This window comes from Passer montanus, unplaced genomic scaffold (genome assembly GCF_014805655.1).
Source record: "Passer montanus isolate IOZ18808 unplaced genomic scaffold, ASM1480565v1 scaffold103, whole genome shotgun sequence".
Lineage (NCBI taxonomy): Eukaryota > Metazoa > Chordata > Aves > Passeriformes > Passeridae > Passer > Passer montanus.
In genome coordinates, this window is record NW_024356838.1 from 467,407 (window position 1) to 489,982 (window position 22,576).

The window sequence follows — 22,576 nt, forward strand, 5'->3', positions numbered from 1 at the left end:
CACACCACGTGCTGTCTCTGGAGCAGCTGAAAGCAAAAAGACTCAAACACAGGTTGCCTAAGGGCCCAGGGATTTGTCAGTTACAAGATGCTTTGGAGAAAATGCTTTACTTATTGCCTCAAAAATGCCAGGAGAACTTAAAGCATGTTTTGTTGGTTCTTTAAAATATAGCCAATGTGTATTTTAAAAAAATCAACAAAAGCCCCCGAACACTAACAAACAGCACAAAGAAATCCAATTACACACAACCCTCCCTGTTTTTCAGCCAAGTAGTAAGTACAGTGGAGAAGCAATACTTTGCATTTGATTATTTCAAACTGTTCCAATCTGTAAATTACTGCAAGGCATCAGTGGGGCTGTGGGACCGCCTCACTGAAGGTGTTATGATGTTCTAACAGCTTCATACAGCAGTATCTGTCCTTCACTGCAATAGTGAATACAGCGTGGAGAGTATTCTCCACCATATCAGGTATGAATTCTCCTGATACTAGTGGAAAATACCATATATGGTAGATATCCTTAGGATTAAATTCTATATTAAAAAGATACACAGAACATTTTGTTTTTTCCTACATAAAGTGCTTTAAGCAGTTTTTTCTTGGTATCACTTTTCTCCAATATTACAGGTTGTCATATGGCAAGCATTTACTCTCATACTGAAATCTATGCCTGGTAAAGTGGTGACTCTGTCTGTTGGGGTAAATCCCCCACTTGTTCCCTATACAGAAGGCAAGCTTGCCTTCAAGGAAGCCTTGCTCATACTCCAGTCATTCAGACACGACAGAGCAGGGCATGCGTAGTCACTCCAGACATTGCATCAGAGCTGTGGAGACATCCCATAAATGCCAATGGAATTAATTACATTCTGTTAAGTGAAGTTTGTGCATAAGCTTTTGTGAGAACAAGGCTTAATGTTGTTTTTAACATAAAAACACTTTACAGAACTCCTCCCACACTTCTTAAAACTGCATCCCTAATTATGGAGTGTAGAGCTCTACTATAAGTGATTGATGTTGTTTTGTGTGTTGTTATGGAAACAAACCAAGTAGGAGTTTCTGATTTGCGTATAGAATTTTGAGTCAGATTTTACAGTAAATAACTAAGCTTTCCAGTGTATAAGCAACAACACCATATGGCCATTAATCTCCACTGAAAGACTATGTCCTCACTTGCCACTACATGTTAAAACTAAGGTCTTTCGAGGAAGAGGGTAAAAATCAATGGACCTGCTCCATCTTGTCACTGGTCAGTGAACAACAAAATGTGGTTTTCTCGATTAAGGACAGTTTATAGGTGTGAACATTTGATAAACACATTCAGAACATTCAAAAGAAAGCAGTTTTTCAACTTGAATTGACAAATTCTGCAGCTCACAGGATGTCTGCCCGGGGATGTTACAGCTATACAAAGGAATTTATGGAATGAAAGTGCCAAATGAATGGGAGGTTCAAATGAATGACATATCTAAGTTAAAAGGTATTTATTTCTGGTACTGAACATGTGGGATGTGGGTACCTTCTAAACACAAAAAGAAGACCAGTGCTCCTCAAAGAGCTTCCTATACCATAAACAGAGGTTTGCAAAAAGAGATAGCAAGTACATGTAATAGCTAAAGCCACAAGAAGAATGAAAACATCAGAAGGGTATGGTTTAGTAGGAAAAACAATGTTAATTCGGTGGAAGTTAAATGACCTAGGTAGACAATGATGATTCCTGTCATAATAATTTTCCATTTGTGCATATAGAGATGAACTTCTGTTCTGCATATCTGAATCCATCCCAGCGCTGCAGCCGTCCTTTCTCCTTTATCCCTTTCCTTTACACGCATAGACTACTGCAATTCCACAAGAACCCTCTCTTTCACCAAGAGGCATTACTGATTACTTTAACTCTTACTGTGCATGCTCCTGGACTCTCTCCCTCATTTGGGTCCAATGCATGTTTGCCCCACAAATCTCTCACTCTAATATTGCATTGATTCGTTATTGAAAAGTCAGTCACTCTGCCTCCAGAGGGCATGAAAACTTCCCTTACATCTCTGGAAGCAGCAGGAGAAGAATGGAAACTGCCCCAGCCCTGCCTCATGACCTCCTTATTCTGGCTTTTGATTCTGTTACTGATCCGCTTTTTTGTTGCTCCTATTTTTGCTCTGAGGAAATGCAATGTCACTCTGGTTAGGTGACAAGCTTCCTCACCCCTTCCTGACCAAAAGTCACTTCTGCCTGGGAAAACACTAATAATGAGTCTCTTTTGACATTAGATATTTATGCTGCCCTAGTGCCCTTTGCTGCATCCCTGGGTGATTTCTAACCAGGCCTTAATGTGATCCCATTAGTTATCCTCCAGCTTTGGGGACATCTAATATCCACTCTGTCTGACTGGGTACAGCCATGGATATAACCCCTACAGGCCTCTGCTGCCTCCTCCTAACCCTTACTGCTAATCCAGACATCAAGCTGGAATCTGGCTAAAATGCCCTTCTTAGTGCATAGAACTACAGTTTGTCCCTCATCTAAATAAGGAGTGCAGTGTCTTTACACAGCAGCATTCAAAAGGACTAGGCAAAATAATCAGCAGTCTTTTGTTTAGGCTTGTTGCCTGACCCCTGTGTTACAACCTTTGGGCCAAGTTTCTCTTTTTATATCAGAAGGGAAAGCAATGCCATTTAGATGGCACAGAAAATGAATCATAAAGACTTGTAAAATTACAAAGGCAGGTAATAATATTATAAGCTGCTTCATTAAGTGATATAATTGCAGTTATTTTGACAATAAAAATCCACTGAAATCAGGATTTTTAAATTCATATAAATGTAGCCATCAGGCTATGCTTCTACAATCTCAGCTGAGTACTCAATTCTCATCCAAAAGTGAAACCAGGATTGAATAAGCAGCAGCCAATGCTACTCCTCCATATAGCAAGAATAACTAATACAGAGGGAATGAAATAAAAAGAGCTAGCAATGCATTTCCCCCCCAGCATATCAAGCAGGTTTTCATATGGAAGCAGTGGTCATCAATCACTACCTCATTACCAACCTGTCATCTGGGTTTAGGCTAAATGTATTCTGGCTTGCTGCCATACTAAATGTTCAATGAAACATCCTTAAGGCTCTCTACAAGTTCAGCTGAAGTCACACATGCTATACATCAAAAAGGAACATTAGCGTTATCATAGCTTAATAAATAGTGCCATTCTGGCAATGTAATCCTATGTTCTAGAGCTATCTTCCATTCCCAGTATTATACTGCTTAAGTAAACAATCTTGCTGTCTTGTGTGAAGTTTATTTAGTGATAAATGCATGTAAAGATAATTAGTCATACTATTATAGATACACTTCCATCCCAGCTGAAGAAAATGAGCAAAAGTAGCACAGGATTCTAAAAGCACACAATGGCATAATGAACTTTATCTTGCAGCATTAGTTTATAATTCTTGCATATGGCAGTCTATTATTGAAGTCTCACTGTGATGGAAAACAATGACAGCTGAAGGACCCCAAATCAGTGTCTTTTCCAAATAATAGTGGCTTGAGTAGAGGACATTGGTATACCCCTGGATGTAATACAGCCACTAAGATGACTGCAAAATGTATTTCAACATCTGTGACTACTACTTACTTTGTGAATAATTCCTGATTTAAGGAGGGATCCTTCCATTTAGTCACTCATTTCATGCACATTTGAAGACTAAGTCATGAATCTGTTTTCAAATTAAAAAATGCCAATAAAATATGCATATATATTCTACAGTGGCAGAAGCTTCAAGAGGCATCAAAAAGTCCTAATAACAATTTTTTAGATAAATTAACCAGGTTATGAACTTTTTTTTAAAAATACTGAACAATAGTCTCAAAACTTAAGAATACCTTTTTGCCCTTGAATAAAATTCTTCTTTTGTAGACATAGCATTTGTTTTGCAAGCAGGCCCTATTATACTTTAACCCAAATATGAGAAATAGCTCCAATATGTTCAAGCACAGATTTTCCATATGATTTTAAGTATGTTCCAGGAAACCTGCCTTGACTAATGAGATGGGCTTGTTCTATGTAAAACACATGGAACTTAAATCATGGATTCAAACCTTTACCTCCATGTGACACCCTTCCCCTTGTGCACTGATGCAAACAAAACAGCAGCTGGACCAACCCTTGAAAGAGTCCTTTTCCAACATGTTCACAGATGCACGCATACATGAGGAAAGGTAATCCATTTTTTAAACTGAATTCTGACAAACTGAAGAGAGAGGATGTTAAATGATTCTTTGGCCTGCTAATTATATCAAACAAACACAAACTTGCTTAAACCAGGCTTCTCGTTTCCTATTCTGCTGCTTCATCTTCTAAGTCACCTAACCAGAAGTCAGTCTTCATACAAATTTTGTTGTCTGCAGAGTCTTAGCAACAAAGACTGAATTTCCAGACTTACAACCGGAGAATGAACTTGACTTTTCAGCTTTGAGTTGTATTGCTTTTTGCTTGCCTATTCCACAACCAATAAAGTTATCTTGGAAAAGTTCTCTTCCACAAAATGGGGATGATCAAATAGTTGTGTTTAATGCTTAGAAAAGGTGACATGCCAAGAAGTAGTAGTAGCAGCACAGTTCTGGCACTCCTGAGAGCAGTGATAGTGTATTTTGTGTGGTTCCTGCTCAGAAATGCAAGGAAAAGCCATTATAAGGTTTTCCTCCTCCATGTTCCATTTCTGCTTATATACAAAGAGCCAGGCATCAAACTTGCTGTAAATATTGTGTACTAATACAGATCAAAATTTTCACTGTGCATTTTTTACAAAGACATTAAAAAAAAGAGGAAAAAAACCTCAAACATGTTGCATCTAAAACTCTAACTGCATTAAACAGTTCCGTCCTTAATTGTAATCTTAATTCAGTGGCATTTTAGAGGTAATCTGCAGCACAGTGAGCCAGTTTAATTCAGAAGCTGCAAGTAATCACCAAATGAAACAGCAAAAAAGGACATTAAAAGATGTATTAACTATAGGCATACTGTCTCTGTTTAGGAAAAATAAGGGGATACAAAACCAAAACTATTACAAAGTATAAAAGCACACTACAACGGTGTACTATTATTTTATTGTGAAATTGTGGACAATATGCTTGGCTTCCTGCATACTTTTTACAAAAGAAGCCTGCAAATAGGCCTGCAGCACATCTGACCTCTTCCATGCTTCACTGCTTATAGACTTAGCTGCCTGACCAAAGAATCTGCATCCAGATTTTTCAGTGGAGAAATTATCACATTAACAATGTTTTTGACAACTTTTGCTTCTGAAGTTTCAATCTGGCTTCTAGACTAAATTACTGCGGTGTCCATGTAGCATCACTATAAATTCTAGTTATCTGCTTCTTTAGGTTTCGTTCGTTTGGATTTGGGCTTTTTTTTCCCCCCTCTCCCTCTGTAAATACAAATGGGCCAGGATCCTGAGAGTGCTCAGAGGACTTAGTATCCAGCTGTTGATCCATATGTTCTCTAGGCTAGCACCTGCTGCAGAGATGCTACCAAGACCTCATAGTTGGCAAGCTGCACTAACTCCACTCAGTTTGTAGGTTGAAAGGTCACTCCTTTAATGTAGTCAATTTGTGGCTTCCACATTAAAAAGAGGGAGCTGTCACTGCTGGAGCTCTGTTTTATGAAATCCAGTGACAGTAAAACCTGATGCCCTCCAATTTCATAACAGCTTTAACTGTCTAGTACATCTTAGAAAAGTAACTTCTAGGGCCTGATGAGAGGATGAGCCAACCTCTACATGAAAAAGAGAACCTTCTAACTCAAAGCTAGGACATTACTTAGGGACTCTAAAGAACTGGCTGGAGGAACAATCTGAGGACAAGATTAATTTCTTTCTCTTTCTATTTCAGATATAATATGAAAAAGAATTTAAGATAAAGATTTTTATTTTCTACTCTTTAACTCCCACTACATCGGACCCTGTAAGATCAAAACACGATGAAGAACAAATCAAATGCTATGAATAGAATCTACCAAAAAAGATCTTCAGATCTAAAACTTCTGATAAACAATTTTGACCCTAAGCAACTAAATATGTTTTTTGCTAGGCAGTACTAAATTACATACACAAATCAGTGTGAATTTATGTTCAAGGGACATTGCAGTGTATCATCCAATTTTACCAAAAATTGGCACACCTTTTTTAAGACCTTCATCAGGTTATACTTTTTTTGCACAACATAAAAACATGTATTTTTTTGACTAGCATTTATACACATATAAAAAAATCAGTGATGAATCCCAAGAAGAAAAATATTTTAGCTGTCTACTGAATTAGAACAGAAAAGTCAGAAAGTGGATAAGGTAAATACACGTAATAGGTGTAGATTTACAGAACAGCATGTATCAGAATTTCCAAACATTACCCACTACAGAGAAGTGTTCCACAGTCACTGACCCAGCAAAAGAGAAGAAATTCAGAGAGCAGATTACATTTCCACTGTCCCATACCTTTCCTGTTTCCAGAACTAGAGAAAAGGCAGTTTCTCTAATCCTGGAGTCAGGGCACTCCAGCTTGTCTGAACACACAGTGCAGTTTGATGGAGGTGAGTGTGCACCATCATTAGGTCTCTGTGCTCCCAGCTCCACGGCAGCTCTGAACAGAACCAAGGGACATGACACCGCATCGACAGCCACTGACACACAGCACAGGATAAGGTCACTTTAAAAATCAAAGTCAGGCTAAAAGACTACCCAGCAACTACAAGACTAAATTGCAAGTACACAAAATTAAAATTTCTATCTACAAGTCATTGTTCATTTTCAAACACAGCTTGAGTGGAGAGAAGAGAATCAGACATTGGTTCACAGACATATTTACAGGAACCTTTACCAACTTTAATGACACTACTTTTAATGACTCTACAAATGAATTAGTTTTCCTAATTTCAATGTTAAAATTGCATCATTACATTTTTTCACTCCTATGACATTGCTAGGAGAATTCTTTCTGTTCACATGTACAGTTGGAACAGTTGTGTATGATACCAAATGCAAAAAATTTAAGGGATGTTCCAGCATATTAAGTTTAACCCTCATTTATGTCTCAATGATAGATGCAAAAATTCCAACTAGGTTGATTTTATGAGCCAGTTAAATGATTTGTATTCAGACCAACATTAAAAATCCCCAAAGTGACAAAGTGTACTTGAACAAAAATACCCTGCTTGTGACATATCCTTTACAAGTAATGTGTTTTCATTTTTCACATGTTGCATCTCATTTATTTTATTCAGGCACACACAGTTGAATCTACAAGATACAGTAAGCTTCCAATACCTTTGAAATAATAAATCATTTCTTACAGATGTTTTCACCCAGTGCAAGTCTGCTGCTCATTAATCAAACATTATCAGTATCTATCACTGCCCAGTGCTAAACAGGAAAGGCACCTCATTTTGAGTTTTGACTTTTATTCAATGGTTAGTCCCTGACCCTTCTACTACTGCATGCTTATTAGAAACGCCTCCTGCATGGCAGATCCTACCAGATGAAGTTTAAGAAGCGGTGTTATACAAGCAGAAGCACTTTTTCTTTAAGAACCAAAGGAAACAAAGTCAGGCAGCTCTTCAAATTGGCAACACAAATGCAATCAAATTGTCTTCAAAGCTCTTTTCCAACATCTAAGTAAAATATAACCATGTAAGCAAACTATTTCTGGTTTAGATAATTTCATATCTGAAAGGTTGAAATAAATATATATTAGACACTATGCAAGTTATATTTCATTTTTGATAAATTATTAAAATTTCATCTCAGAAAACAGTATGTAGGATACAATACATCTTTACCAGCATATCCTGGTGGGGAAAATCTAAAGAAAATGTTTCAATGTGAGTAAGAAGTTATCTGATAGAGAAATTCAAGTTCCTTTTGATCACTGATATTGGCTGAATTCATGCCAATAATGCCAAATAAAATCTGCTTTATTTCATCTGCTCTATTGGTTGTTACACACATTTTTCAAAATGCTGGAATAGAAATGAGCCACACAACTGCAAGTGCCTAGGAATGAAGATTTCTGTAGCTTCAAGAAACAGCCTGAACATTTGCCAGCAAGTACACAGTATGGCTTCCTCACAGCATTTTACAGTACTGAGCACTTTCACAGTACTTTTAGGGCTACATTTCCATCTTCCAACATGATTTTTGAGAAGAATGAACTCAGTCAGGATGCCAACAGCCAGAGCCCAGAAGTCTCACCCTCAACAGACCATCACATCACAATGCTTCCTTCCAGTGATCTATTGTGCTGTATATGATTCATATTTTTGTTATTAACCAAGTGAAAAATTAAAGGCAATGGGTGTGCTTCAGGTGAAAAACTACTATCTCCTGCCACAGCAGCAATTCACTCAACTCTCCTTTAACTAAACATTTGGTTTGCATCTTCTACATCTTTCTGAATGAACGCTGAATGCCACACATATATCTAGAATTATTCACTCTCTAAGTCTGATTAAACATATTCCATTCTTGGCAGGTCTACGGAAGTGACTGAGCTATGATGTGTATTTTCTATGCCTCAATACAATAAAGGGCACATTCAGCACATGCAAAGGCCCATATTTGTATCTGAAAAATAAGAAATTAACTCATCAATGTAGAGTTTGTATTAAGACTCTTATGTCTCTACAATAAAGTGTGCTGACATTTCAGAACTTTCGTTACTTAGTTTTGTTGGGATTTCAGAAAAAGTTGTGCACAAAGAAGGCATAGGTTGTAATAATTAGGGGTGATTTCTTCAGATTCTGTCTACTGCAGGAAGGAATTTTTTTTAATGCAAATTTCCACCAAGCTTTCTTATCAAGCAGCCACTACAGAAAGAAAATGGGCAGGAACTTTACCCCAGCAATTAGTACAGAGACCACAACCAAGTACCTTATGCTTCATGCACAGAATGGTCACTCTATCTCCTCTAACTGCAAATTTCTTTCTGCAACAGACTTCATTCAGTCAAGAACTCAAACTTTGAGTGTAAGGAGACAAGCAATAAAAAAACTGTAAACAGAGGCTATGTGGTCACCTAAGTATGTAAAGTCTTTTTGAGAACTTTTTTTGTTTTGGAGAGACTCTTCTATAACTTGATAAAAGTTTAACAAAACATAAATATTTCCAGATCACAGAATACGCTGAGGTGGAAGGGACCCACAAGAATCATCAAGTCCAACTCTTAAGTGCATGACCCATGACAGGCTTGAAGCCACAAACCTGGTGTCATTACCATCATGCTCCGACCAACTGAGCTAATCTCAGGGTCATAAATTTCTCACTGATAAAGATTTGGCCATCATTTTTCACCTACAAAAGATTTGTGCTGGGCCACAATAGAAGCATCAAGCCTGTGTTTACCAAAAGAAATGCAAAGATGTCTAAGTCACTTAGATTGAAATAATGAATTGTGATATTTCCAATGTCTGACTACTAAGCAATAGGCTATCTATAAAATTAGAATAACTGTTTCTTTTGGAAGATAGTTCTGTTCTCATTAAAAAATTCAATGTATTAGTGAAAAAGCTATAAATATTGTATTATTTAGAAATTATCTTTAATAATGCTTAATAATTGAATTTCAATTTAAATAACAATCAGGTACTGACATTTGACTATCTACTGAAGTGTTAGAATCTATTTAAACATATGCATCAGTCCCAAATACACATTTATTATTAATGGTTACAAATAAATAAAGGATCATTTCTAACGAAAATAATCCTATGAAATCTGAAGTGTGTTACACCATCTCCTATTATATCAATGGAACAGTAACAAATAAAACCTTAACTCCTCTTAGAAATGCAGTAATACACTGCAAGTTTCTACTTGGTGACTACCATTTCAATACAGTGACAATATTAACATTAAAGATTAATTAGTTGAAATCTGCTGATCTTTAAATTCTTATTATTCAAGATCATTTGAGGGAATATTGAGTTATCACAGTAGCTACTGAATGCATTTTCACTTTTTCTAATGGTTCACATTCAGCTCAGGACATTTTTAGCACAAATTAATGAACAATAGCCCAAGGATTTCCAAAAAAAAAGCATCAAGGACAACATCTGGAAAATAATTTTCTCTGTTAGATAAACATGTAATTTGTGTTAGCATAACCCAAATACTCTAAGTACTTAGTGTGCTTATTTCTATGTTAGTCTTATAAACAATTTTTATTTTAAAAATTACAGTAAATTTAACATTAACACACTGAAAATTCTAACAGTCTGAAAATTCTAACAGTACAAAAGTCAATCTTAATTACTATATGTACCCCATACCTTATGACATCACCGAGTGTCAAATTTTGAATATGGTTTCATACTATAAAAACGTACACAGAACACTATCCCTGTGACTTTATGCACAAGGAATGACAAAGTTGATCTCAAATCTAGCAACCAACACATCACAGAAACCCAGAGAAATACTTGTATGCCTCTTACCCTTTCATTTTGTATTCATAAATGTATGCATTTGCATAGTTATTTTAAATTTCATACTAAAAGCAATGATATGAGTGGCCTATCTGAGAAGTATAGACTCAAATACTAAAAAAACAGCTTTCAAGTATCATGACCATAGCAAGTGGTTCAAAAGCCTGGACAACCAGCATATATGCAAAAGCAAAGACACAGCAGCACAAACATTTCTACAGCTTAGTAAAATATTACTTGTTATAGTGCACAAGTACAATTTTCTTCTCAGATATTTGCTCCTTTTAAAAATGTCCATGACATTAAAACTAACAAAGGGTAGAGGATGTGCCTTTCCATGAGGATGGAGGCTACTGCATTGGACAATACACTTACAGATGCTTCTGGAAGAGGAAAGATTTCCAATTAACATGTTGACTTAAATAATGTTAGATTACGTAATCCGCTAAAATATGAAAAAATTAACTACTCTTAAAACAATAAGAATCAAATTAATTTTGCTATTATATTTAGATGATCAGTTCCTCAGGCAGACTGTCCAGCATCGTGGAAAAAGACAGGAGAGTGTTTTGTAAAACATATGCAGGAAAGATTGTTATGCTAAGTAGTGTTTTGGTAGGAAAGATAAGTAAGTAATAGCAGAAAAATCTGTGTAATTTACAGGTGCATATCATAAGGGTGCCCAAGGGCAGATCATTAGTATTTTTTGAAAGTTTCCTAAGACTATTAATAATAAATAAGCCGTTTTGTGAATCTTAGCCCTAAAAGCCTTCAACTGCCTAGTGCTTTCGGTATATAGAGGAATATTCCACCAATATCCAGAGCAGTACCAAGGACTAAAGAGCTGAAATAACAGCTTATTACAAATGCCAATAGTAGAAAAAATGCCCCAAGCATAAAAATTCTTGGATTGATGTACATGGTTGGTCTCCAGAAAAGACATTGCACTGAGAATAATAGCAGGTTCAAATTCTTCCATCCTATAGCATGCAAGAACAGGTTCTTTCCCAGAGTTCCTTTTTTAATGTATTTGGTTTTTAATAACAATGCTTTTTAGATTAAAGAGCAGCAGATGATAATAAAAATGAACAAGTTTTGTATTAGAACCAACTGATTGTATAATTCATTTAGAATATTATTCACATGGGACATGAAACAAGAAATGTAGTGTTAAAGAAGGAGGCATTTATTCTCCAAGCTGTGGGCCATGAGCTAAGGCTCTCCAGGAGGCAGATTACAAACAACTCCTATACTTGACTGCACAAACTTGTGCAGACCTTCTTCCTTGGGACTTCAGGCAATTGCAGCTCAGTGTGAAGTTTTGATCCTGTTTTGAACAAAGCGCAAACACATCTATCACTGGCCTTCTCATGGAATCTTTATTTTAAAAAACGTTTTTATAATTTAATTTTAATACTAGTCTAGGGGCTGTAAGGCAATTATTAAATATTTTGAATTAGCTTTGCCCAGATCCTGCCACTGCTCTTCACCATTGCTGTTCTTCAAACTCCTCAAAGTACTCTGACTTCATGACTCATCTCAATTATTTCATTCTCATTATTTCTAATACCAAAGACTCACAGCTTTTTGCAGATACATGAATTTGAATATGTCAGCTTGCAACAATAAAATACAATTTCAAGCGTTTTCCCTGGTTCTGCAGCCTTTAATATCTTTGACTGTATATGGACAACAATGCTTAAAAAGCCATTGACACCATTTAAAATACTTAATGAAAAGCACTTAGTTTGCAAGATTCTGAAACAGTCATCTCCCTTGTCTACAAGGGGCAATAAAATAAACCCAGAAACTATGCCAGGCACACGTTTATTTTGAGTATCTAGCTGATCATCCAACAACATCATTCTTTCCTGCATGACCTTCCAAGGAATTATTTTTCTCCCTTTGTTGTTGTCTTTCATCCGCCTGTCTTAAAGCTTTGGCTTCCTTGCTGCAAAACCTATATAATCTATCAAGTGTCAAAATATTTATGAAATTATAAAATAATACAAAACAATAGAAAAAACTTCCAACAACAAAGCTGTTGTTGGTGATATTAAGAGGCTAAGGCTGCACAAAGTCTGTTCTCAAGCTCTGTCTTTCATCAAGGTGCACTGCCATTTACATGACTTGTTACATTACCACTGAGACAAACAGCTCTTCACCAAGGGGCCTTACACAACATCCCAAACACCAAGAAACACAAATCAACTCTGAAAAGCAACCAACTAACAGATAAATCCTGGATATGTTTCCAAATAACTTTGCCTCTAAACTCCTCCTTTTGAGGAGGTAAGTGAAATTTCAGATGAAAAGAAAACTCAGAAATACAAGGTAAACCAAAACCAGAGAAGCAAGCAAATAAAAGTCTGCTCACAACCTGAAATGAGAAGTATTTTGAACATGACATATTTCCTCCATAAATGTCTGTGCTGGCCATGGGCCTACGGGCCCCATATGCAGATTTCATGTCCTCCAAATTTAGTTTATGAATCAGGAGTACGATGCACAATTTTTTCCTATAGCACAAGCAAAATGAACATCTGTTCACTTTTTGCCATGTAGGTTTATATCTGTGTGGGTGGGTGTGAACAGAGCTCTTGATGTGTAATAGTCCTCCCATCTGCACACCAGGTGGCACTGCATAGTTAATCAGAAGATAATAACAGGCATGAGGAGATTACTTACTTTTTGGGGAAGAGAGAGTAAATCAATCCCAGAGCGTTTTTTTTTAAAACAAGGTACATTAATGCTTGCACTTGAAAATTCCTTTTTGTGGTGTGTAATTTCACTCCAATCAATGACATGATCTTATTATATCATTGTTTGAATGTGATGTTAATTAACTATGAATGACTGCAATTACGACAAAGGTTCATTCCACGAGGAATTTCATTTATTTTCTTCTTTTTTTAATGTACAGTTTTAACCCTTGTAAGCAGGATATACTAATTAGAATACAGTCAAACAACAGTCTGCTTAGATTTACTTGGTATACTCACCTAACTCACCGTTTCACAGTGCTTAATAGACATCTGAACACCCATATACAGTAACATTAACTTCACAGCAATTCAGCAGCAGAAGATGGAGGAATAAACAAGCAATCTTCATTACTCAATGAGAAGTTAAGTAGAAAGTTAGTGTTGTAATTTTAAATCTACGAACACTGAAGTTAAAGTGTGTAAGCAATTTCTAGGAATGGGGGCGTTCAATTTTTCTTAGAAGCTTACCAAATAAAACAATACTTCAGGATATATTTTTATCTGATATTCTCAAAGGAGAATGTAAATGTTATGATAAAATATTACAGAATAAGACTAGAGGTTTGTGTAAAAGGCTGCAGAAAATATGTTCATGGTGATAGCATTTCCATGTAGTCGTTTGAATGTCACATGAAGAATGTCCTTTAAATATTTTGTTCATACATTTTTATTCAATTAAGTAGTTCTATAAAACTGTATTTTATATGAATATGTTATGTATTTTCTCCTTCAAAAAGGATTTGAAATGCATTGTGGAGTCTTAAAAGACAGAATAACAGAATCCTGTTTTCCAAAGAAGGCAGCTGAACTTCTAGAAGGATGAGTAATAAAAGCCTGGTATTTGTGCATTTGCTCTGATAGCCATGACAGACACATACACGTGTTTTGGTTTGGGTTTTTTTATTGGTAAAAATCATATTCCACTCTGAAAATCCATGAAGAAACAGTAACACAAAGCGTTCAGACTGCTCTGTTCCCTGCAGGATACCCTTGGCTGCTTTCCTCTGCTGTCTCTGAGGACCATGTGCTCTCTCCTCTAGCCCCTCACCCCTCCATTGATTTCTCCTTTTGCTCTCAGCATGCTTATTCTCTGTTGCCCTGAGTCTCTACGGTGTTTACAGAAGGCAGCTACTGATGCAAGACTTTTTTTTTTTTAAAGCAAAATTTTCAAACTGATTTGTCAGTTCAGTCAAAAATCCTTCACAAACCCTTCTTATCAAAAATCAGAGCTGATTCAAGGCAGAGTACATTGAGTAATCTTTCAGATCAGAACAGGATAGGATTTTTTTTTCTATGCTTACTTTTAGAGGTTGGTTTTAAAACTTTGACAATTTAATTGGGAGACTTAATTCCTATTAATTAAATGTTTGTGAGTAACAAAGTAAAGCCAAAAGTTTTGTAACTGGAAGAGAATTGAAATTCTAAGATGAAAACTTTAAGGCCTAATTCTTCATCTCTAATTCTTAATTAGCATTTTTATTACCCAATGAAATAAGACTAAGTTTAGAAATTGTACCTACCTATATGACAATGAAAAAACCCTAAAACAATACAGTAGAGACTCCAAGAATATTGTTCCCATTGTTTAGCTGCTGCCTTTTGTTCCTTTAAAAATTATCACACATGCCATTGTCTAGTCTTAATTTTGATGTTAGAAACTGAGATTCATGGACTATCCCCTAATACTTATGTTAGCTGCAAACTGAAATTGTGACTGCTGGAGAGAACCACAAGCCTGTTGTATCTCTTACATTGCCATTGCCCAGCTGGATCCTAACTGCTTAGCTAGATAACTATGAAAGCTTTTCCTAGGATTTAGTCTTTTCTGGTTCAACATAAGCGTTCATAACCCCAGATTTCACATCAGTCTTCACAGCCTAATTGGGAAAGGTAAGATGGAGGTAAGGTGTGACTCACGCTGGAACGCAAGAGGTTGTCAAATGCTGGTGACACATACTGGCCACCTGCTTGTTTTCAAGTCTAGTGCAAGGTATTTTCTCAACTTTGAGCCAGTAACTAAATATAACAGACCTACTGGCTGGAGAGCATCTTTCCTCTTAACATGAACCATCATAGCCTCAATGCTTCAGTAAGCAAAGAATTGAAGCAAAGCACACTCTTTTGTTATTATTCATTTCAAATAAGTCTGTTAACCTGTATCCTTTTGTGAATGTAGGAATACTTTACCTCTAACATCAGAAACACAGCAAACAACTGATTAGAGCACACTTTTAACACCTGTCCAAACAGCTCTCACCAAAAGCCTGTGCTGTTCATTTTTCTTCAATATGGTCACTTGCTAGAATATCAAACCTCAGTCACTATGTTTTACCATTGACAGAACCTGCAGTGGAGGGCACTTTCCCTACCACGCACAATATTCCCACAGGCAACAGATTTTCCCTGATGTATAACTGTGTGAAAAATAGTTTTCAAATCTCTCTTTGCAACTCCACCTGCCCTCAGGTGGCTGGTTATTTACAAGTCATCTTCTGTTTTCTGAATTACACATGGACTTTTGTACAATCCCAACTAAGCAAATCTTGAATTCCATCTCATTTGCAAGACTAAAGGTGTGCTCTTCAAAAATCATATTGCTGCAAAAACATCCTCTCACACTGTACTCTCATCCTATCAGGGAGTTCATTTTCTTTTACACACTCATTCACTTATTTTTTCCACTAACAGGGAAAATGTAAAACTACCATATTTCTTTTCCATCAAGGTACAAATTCATTCTGAAGCAAATTACAACAAAAAAAAAATCTTCCATTTTATGTAAGTAGTTCCATATTTTACCCCTATGATTCAGAGTAATGTTCAAATGTGGTATTTCATTGAATATGTTTGTTCAGTGGGCAAAGAACACAAAAAGAAATGCAGTTCAAACTCATTATGGAGAAATAGTTGTTGCTGAGAGCTTATAAATGCTCTATTGCTTTAATATCATTCACTTCACAAATATGCATGTCCTCCCCCTCACCACCAGTATGCACTTTACTGTCCAGTGGCTTACACAGTACTGAAAAAGTGAGATGACAGGCAGACAGAAAGGGGTACGGAAAGGGCATCATAAATGCAAGGTAGTGTCCAATAACAAAACTTTGTAGGTACACATAATCCTTCATTAGCATTTATCCCCTCTGTTTTCTAGTACAATCAATGAACACATGCATTACAGGAGAATTATGCTTCACATACCTTCTCCTGTTTATTAAAATTCTGGCTGTGTGCCTTTACCTAGTGTCTGTATGGCTAAATGTTGTCTGTAGGTATATATATATAAATATATTTCTAATAAAAAATATTTTATATTAGCATAGCTTTATAAAGATCAGAAAATAAACCCAGATACATAAACTGAACACTCCAATTCTATGTGAAGTGCTCGGTGGTCATTTTTGCTGACACTAAACTGAACTGTGATTCTAAGCTTCTGAGTCAGAAATGCACAGGAACGACACTGATGTTAAAAAAAAATGACTGAGAATTTTTTCCTAAGTGCTAGACTCACACAAAACAAATGTTTATGAATTAATCCCTCACTGGTGAGATTTCACAATGTGGTTTGAAAGACACAGATGAAAACAATAAAAAATATAAGTCGCACCATTTGCCTCGTATACAATTACATCAAAATATGATACACCAGAATTCCTATACATGGAAGTTCTCTAACAATGTGAGGATTTAGGATTACATAAATCACAACACTCTGCTATCATTACACGACAGAATAGACCTGCAAAGCTTATTATACTGCATAACCAGATGGTAAACAACAGTTGTCGTTGCACTAAGAATTACATCTCTGTAATCAATAATAGGAAGGAGGAACAGTTGGACAACTTGTTTCCTATTATGTTCACTTAGGCAACGTCTAGATCAATAAAGAGCATTAAGCCTCATACCAACTGTAGACAATGCCTGCTCAACATGCCTATCATATGGCAGCAATGGGTCCAGCTGTACTTCAAAATAATTGTAAATGGATAATAATTCTAATCTAACATTAAAAAGAAGCAATGATTTGAACAGCAGAGAGGTGCAGGACTTCACTACTATTAGAGAAGACAGACCTATGATGCCAGTTTTGTACAAGTCAAAATCAGCTTATTTTGTTAACCCACTCCATAAGAACATTTCACTCCAGCCTATCTGAAGCATGTTACACATTTTATATGGATGAAAGAAAAAAAGCAACCAAGCATGATATCACTGGCTTACATATAGACTCGGTAATTGTGTGGGTGTAGTAAGCTGTTCACAAAAATTGAAAACTAAACTTGTGTATCGCTCTAGGCCAATATGGCAATTAATTACAAGCAAATTTTTAGTTCATCCATTTTTAACTATCAAAATAAACAATAAATCAACCTGTTCAGCTACATTCACATATTATTTAAAGATCTGTAATATAAATCTGAAAATTTTACTAATCCTCTTAAGGCCAAAATTTCAGCTTCCTGATTTTTTTTCTTATATTCCATACTTCCATAATTCACCAAATTAAAGCTTTCTCCCATCACATTATTAACAAAGATACAAATTCCAATTTATTCCTAGGCAGTCCTTCAGTTTCAGTATGACAAAACATGGGACCATGAGCTCTTACCTATTCCAATAAAGACTGCCTTATAGCCATCTTCTTTCAGGGTACGGAGTGTCATTCCATCCACTGCAAGGCCTTTCTTAAAAATTATCTGAAAGAATTAAAAATTGCTTGGTAAAAAATGCAATTACAATGAAGCAGCAAATTCTGCATGGTAATTAACAAAACCTTTCAAAATTATGAATGACATAAGTTTTGATTTAGATTTGCAATTGTTAATTCTAATATAGACAAGAAACAGTGTCCACAATGCAGTAATTGGTGTTCATTTATTGAAAGAAATAACTCACAGCAATCAAAATATACCTATAATCAATGTTTCTGATCAATTGCTTTTTGCTTCCAGAAGCAAAAGCTGCAAATTTTTTTTTCTGCAGCCATTCTCCAGCACCAATCCTGCTCTGAGCAGCCACTGCCCAGGCTGAGCACCTAGAGGAGTTGTAAGTGTGAGAGACAGGGAATGGTGCTCTCTGCGTGCTCAGGAAACCAACGACGGCTGTCCTGTGCAGAGGTCATGCAACTGGAGATACACACACCTTTTGTACATCACTCCTAACCCCAAGGCCTTTGAGCACAAAAAGTGTGTGTGATTCCTCTTCTGATATTTCATACTTCTTGACATAGGTATGTGTGTTTTTATCTCCACATCTTAGACTCTCTGAACCTGAATGTTTTCCCTCAGGTTTTTTATATCACATGCGATTTTCCTTCACAAATGCAGTGCTGTTGTGTAAGCTCTCTACTTTGTGATCTTAACAGTTTAGCCTTCAAGTCACTGTGTCTTGTTTGTTATTCAATCTGCCTTTATTTCATTTAGTATACTTTTCAGGTTGGTGGGGAAAAAAGGCAGAGGTAAAATACAATTTACACTACTTAAAACACTGACTTTCTTTGTCTTTGTTAGCATAAATTTTATCAGAGGTGAAAAGTCATGTACTATTGCAATCCTTTAAACAATACAGACTCCATCTCACTTGCAACAAAAGACATTATATAAATTGTCATTACATTTTTTTTTATCCTGTTGTGTACATATGTTATGAAAACCTAATGAAGGACTTTAAATAGCAATACTATTTTATGTGAGGATTCATAATACTTCTAGGGCCCAGCTCTGTAATCCTTATCCAGCTGACTAATTCTTACTAATTTCAGTGGAATTACTTGAATAAACAGCACTACTGAGCATTTACACAACACAGCACCTTCCACCACAGATTTGAAATGCTTTAAGTAAACACCAGAAAACATTTCCAGCTTATAGAGGTACAAAGCTAAGGTAGTTATTTAACCAGCTCGCCAAAGGGTCAATTGTAAACCAATGGCAGAGCTTTGAAGCAAATTTACATTGAGATTCTCTGCTGCACTCCAGAACCACAGTGGACTTGCAGGTCAGGAGGACATGGTGGCTCTACCAGTCCACTCTGGAGACCTTGTCATAACACAGAGCCCTGGCACCTGAGGCTGGCAGAGGACCCCCAGGAGTCTGTGCCCAGCAATTTTGCCTGAAGATGTCTCAGTACTCTGTTTAACACCATCCCTAACTAAACCTCCATTCTGTCAGTCTTTTCAAGGCTTGCAAAGCGAACTTTAAAGCAGAAAAACAAACGTGTAGCACTTTAAACCTTATCTTGCATCTTACTAGCATTTTTATAAAACCCAGGCAGGATAATGTTCTCACTCAGGTCTTGTGACAACAGTCTACTGCTTTTACAAAAAGAATCAACATGAAAGAATTCAATCCAAGGATTTCTTGCTTCATGGAAGGCTTTAGTGATGTGCTAAACATAAAGTATCCTCCTGGTACTCAAAAATTTGATCCAGTGGTACATTCTAAGTTTGTAACTACTATTAAAATGTGAAACAATTTTAAATACTATCTAAATCTTCAGCTCAAGTCCTAAATTACAATAAATCGCTGTTCCCATTATCTATAAACAACACACATTTATTTAACAGAATAATGCATAACTATTGCTTTCCAAGAAGTTGAATAGACTGATATTGTTTATAACAGATGATCATGTTAACACTTTAATTTGATGCATTTTATTATAAAATTAACTTGGATGCAAGACTGTATGATAAACCATTAAGAAAAAAAATTGGGGAGAAAGAACAAAAGAAGAATCAAATATGAATGGTTTAAGTAGTGCCAAACTTGCATGAAAAACAACTCGATTAAAAAAAAATCATTCCAATAGCTACATTGAACCCCTAAAGCAATTTAGGAATTTGTTTCTTACAGACAATTAATCACATGCAGGCATTCCAGATGAGAACTATTGATTGCCCTTTTCCAAACTAGTGGCATTCAGACAGGAGACAGACAAATGCCCTGAGCAAGAGGAAGCATCTTCCTGCCTCTGTCTAGCATAGCTTTTAATCGTTCTTTACTAATGTGCATGACATTTTGCTGTTAATCTTTGGCAGAGTTCTTGTTCTTTTTTTTTTTCTTTGAGCTATACATAGGCAGGATATATTTTTCATTACCTTCACTCCAAGATCCTTCATAAGCTCAGCTTCAAAATTCACAACATCATATGGCAAACGGAACTGGGGGATTTCAGACATACTAAAATAAATAAAAAATTGTTTGTAACTATTAGGAAAACATTATTTTTAAAATGTATTATTATTTGCGAAAAAACTTGTAACATACCTTAGTTAATTTGGACATATGTGAATGGAAATGTGCTGAAATGTGACTCTACTTTTTTTAATCATTAGAGTGACAAAAAAGCATTATTCATCCAATGCTAAAAATATAGGCAAGAAAGGCAGTACTTTGAGGCCAACACTGCCCACTCTTGTAGGTGACTAATTAACATAGGTTATGTTTGAATTCTAAAGGACTTCAGCTCCATTTCTTTTGTTCACCAGAATACATAAGACAAAGCTGAGGATACCCATTTAGAAAAAGACCTCGTGGCTACTGAAAGCAAAGTGACATAGCAATCTTTCATTAAGCTACCCAATAAAAGAGTATCAAATTTCCCATACAATTTTTTTTAAGTAGAACATATGCTATTTTGAGCTAGGGTATTTAAAACTGTACCTCCATTTCTACTTCATAAATTTTGAATTATTTTTCAGGATGGACAAACACTTTATCAGCTGTTGATTTCATGTCTGTTTCTTGACTTAATGTTTATTAACTGGCATTTTTTCCTCCTGGGGAAGATTAGGAATGACATCTTCAAGTTCCCAGAATCACAGAAGGTGAAAACTGCAGTGCCAGTATAGAATCTCAGTTTATATCTACTGATACAGATCTAATATATATATATATTTATCTCCAGTGAAATGACATCTATATATGCCAGTTCCAAATTCCTACTGTAAAACATGTTGCAGATAAACACAATGAAGTTATATTTTAGATACTTTTGTTCAATGAAGATAAAAACCTAAATATGCAGAAAAATAAAGGCTTCTCCCTAGATACTTCTAAGCTTCAAACGGTCTAATCTGTTTTCAAATTAATGAATCTGTAATATCCATAACAAAGCAGAGGCACAAGAGATTCGCTGCAGCTTATTTTACATATTGATATTGACCACACCATCTTTAGCATCCAACTTTGACAGGAGAGAACAGTTTTATTCCTTTTAAGTTGCATCAACTTTAATTATATTGATAAGAAACTGGTGCTCTTTCTCATTTCTAATACTGCCATTTTTACACCTTTCTTGACCAGTGTGCAATGAGAAGTGTTGTAAATATCAGATATAATGAATGTGTCAATACAACTTTCAGAGGTCATGCTAAATAAAGGTGTCTGAGGCAGAAACTAATGTATCAATATGATTCTGCAACAGAGATTCAATAAAGAAATCTAATCAAAAAAGAGGAAAGTTCTATTTTCCAGACCACCTATGAATTGGTGGGAGGTCTGACGTCTCCACAATGTGCTCCCAGAACACCACTGGTTGTGTTGCATCACCGTCAGAATTTGTAAACACTTTTTTTTGCTCTTATTAAACACTTGGTTTTCTGCTGTGAGGTGTACCCACATGCATGCACATTAACAATGAAAATAGGCTTTTTATGAAAGTCAGCTATACATCAGTCATTTTGAGGCAATTTCTCGCAGCAGCAGCAGATGGTCTCTGACTCTGCAATGGAAAGGAAATGGGTCAGAGATGGAGGAGGAATGCAGTGGATGCAAAGTCTCCCATAAATTCACCTCAACCTCAAATGTGACCCAAGTCAGAGGTGCTTGGAGGTTCTCAGCAAACTCTAATTACTGCTGCTCAAGGTACAATTCTTTGGCCTAGTGAGAGAAATATTGTGGTACATTGTAAAGCAGTGGCACAGATAGGAGCAAAAGTAGTAAAGCTTGTTCATAGTCTCTAAGCAGGACATGGTGTGCTCAGGCCTACTCTACTACAAAGCATAAATTTTACACAACTGGTGAAATGTAGGAAAACCTGCCCATAAATATGAAAAATCCAGACATGTTCAGAGAAGGGTGGATTTATGTTTTATTTAAATATCCCACCACAGAAACTGCAATCACTGGACACATTTTTAGTGTCACAATATTATGAAAATTAGCTATGATGCAAGAAAGATCCTAATTAAAAACAATTGGAAAAAACTTTAAGAAGGCAAAAACACTGCCATTATAAACAGCTGATTCCAAATACAAAATTGATTTGGTTTTCTTAGCAATTCGCAATAGTTTATGAAGCCTTGAAAACACACCCATCAATAACCTAAATTTGTTAAAA

At 36.0% G+C, this 22,576-nt stretch overlaps 1 protein-coding gene across 2 annotated transcripts in view; it reads right to left on the reverse strand.

Annotated features, from left to right (window-relative positions):
• Window positions 1-22,576, reverse strand: part of DPYD (dihydropyrimidine dehydrogenase) — a 348,037-nt gene that overhangs the window by 199,748 nt on the left and 125,713 nt on the right. For both annotated transcript variants that reach the window (XM_039718169.1, XM_039718162.1), the window contains exons 7-8: window positions 20,334-20,415; window positions 17,844-17,931 (exon numbers count right to left, since the gene is read on the reverse strand). In XM_039718169.1, the coding sequence (XP_039574103.1) occupies window positions 17,844-17,931; window positions 20,334-20,415 (170 nt within the window). The remainder of the gene's footprint in view (window positions 1-17,843; window positions 17,932-20,333; window positions 20,416-22,576) is intronic.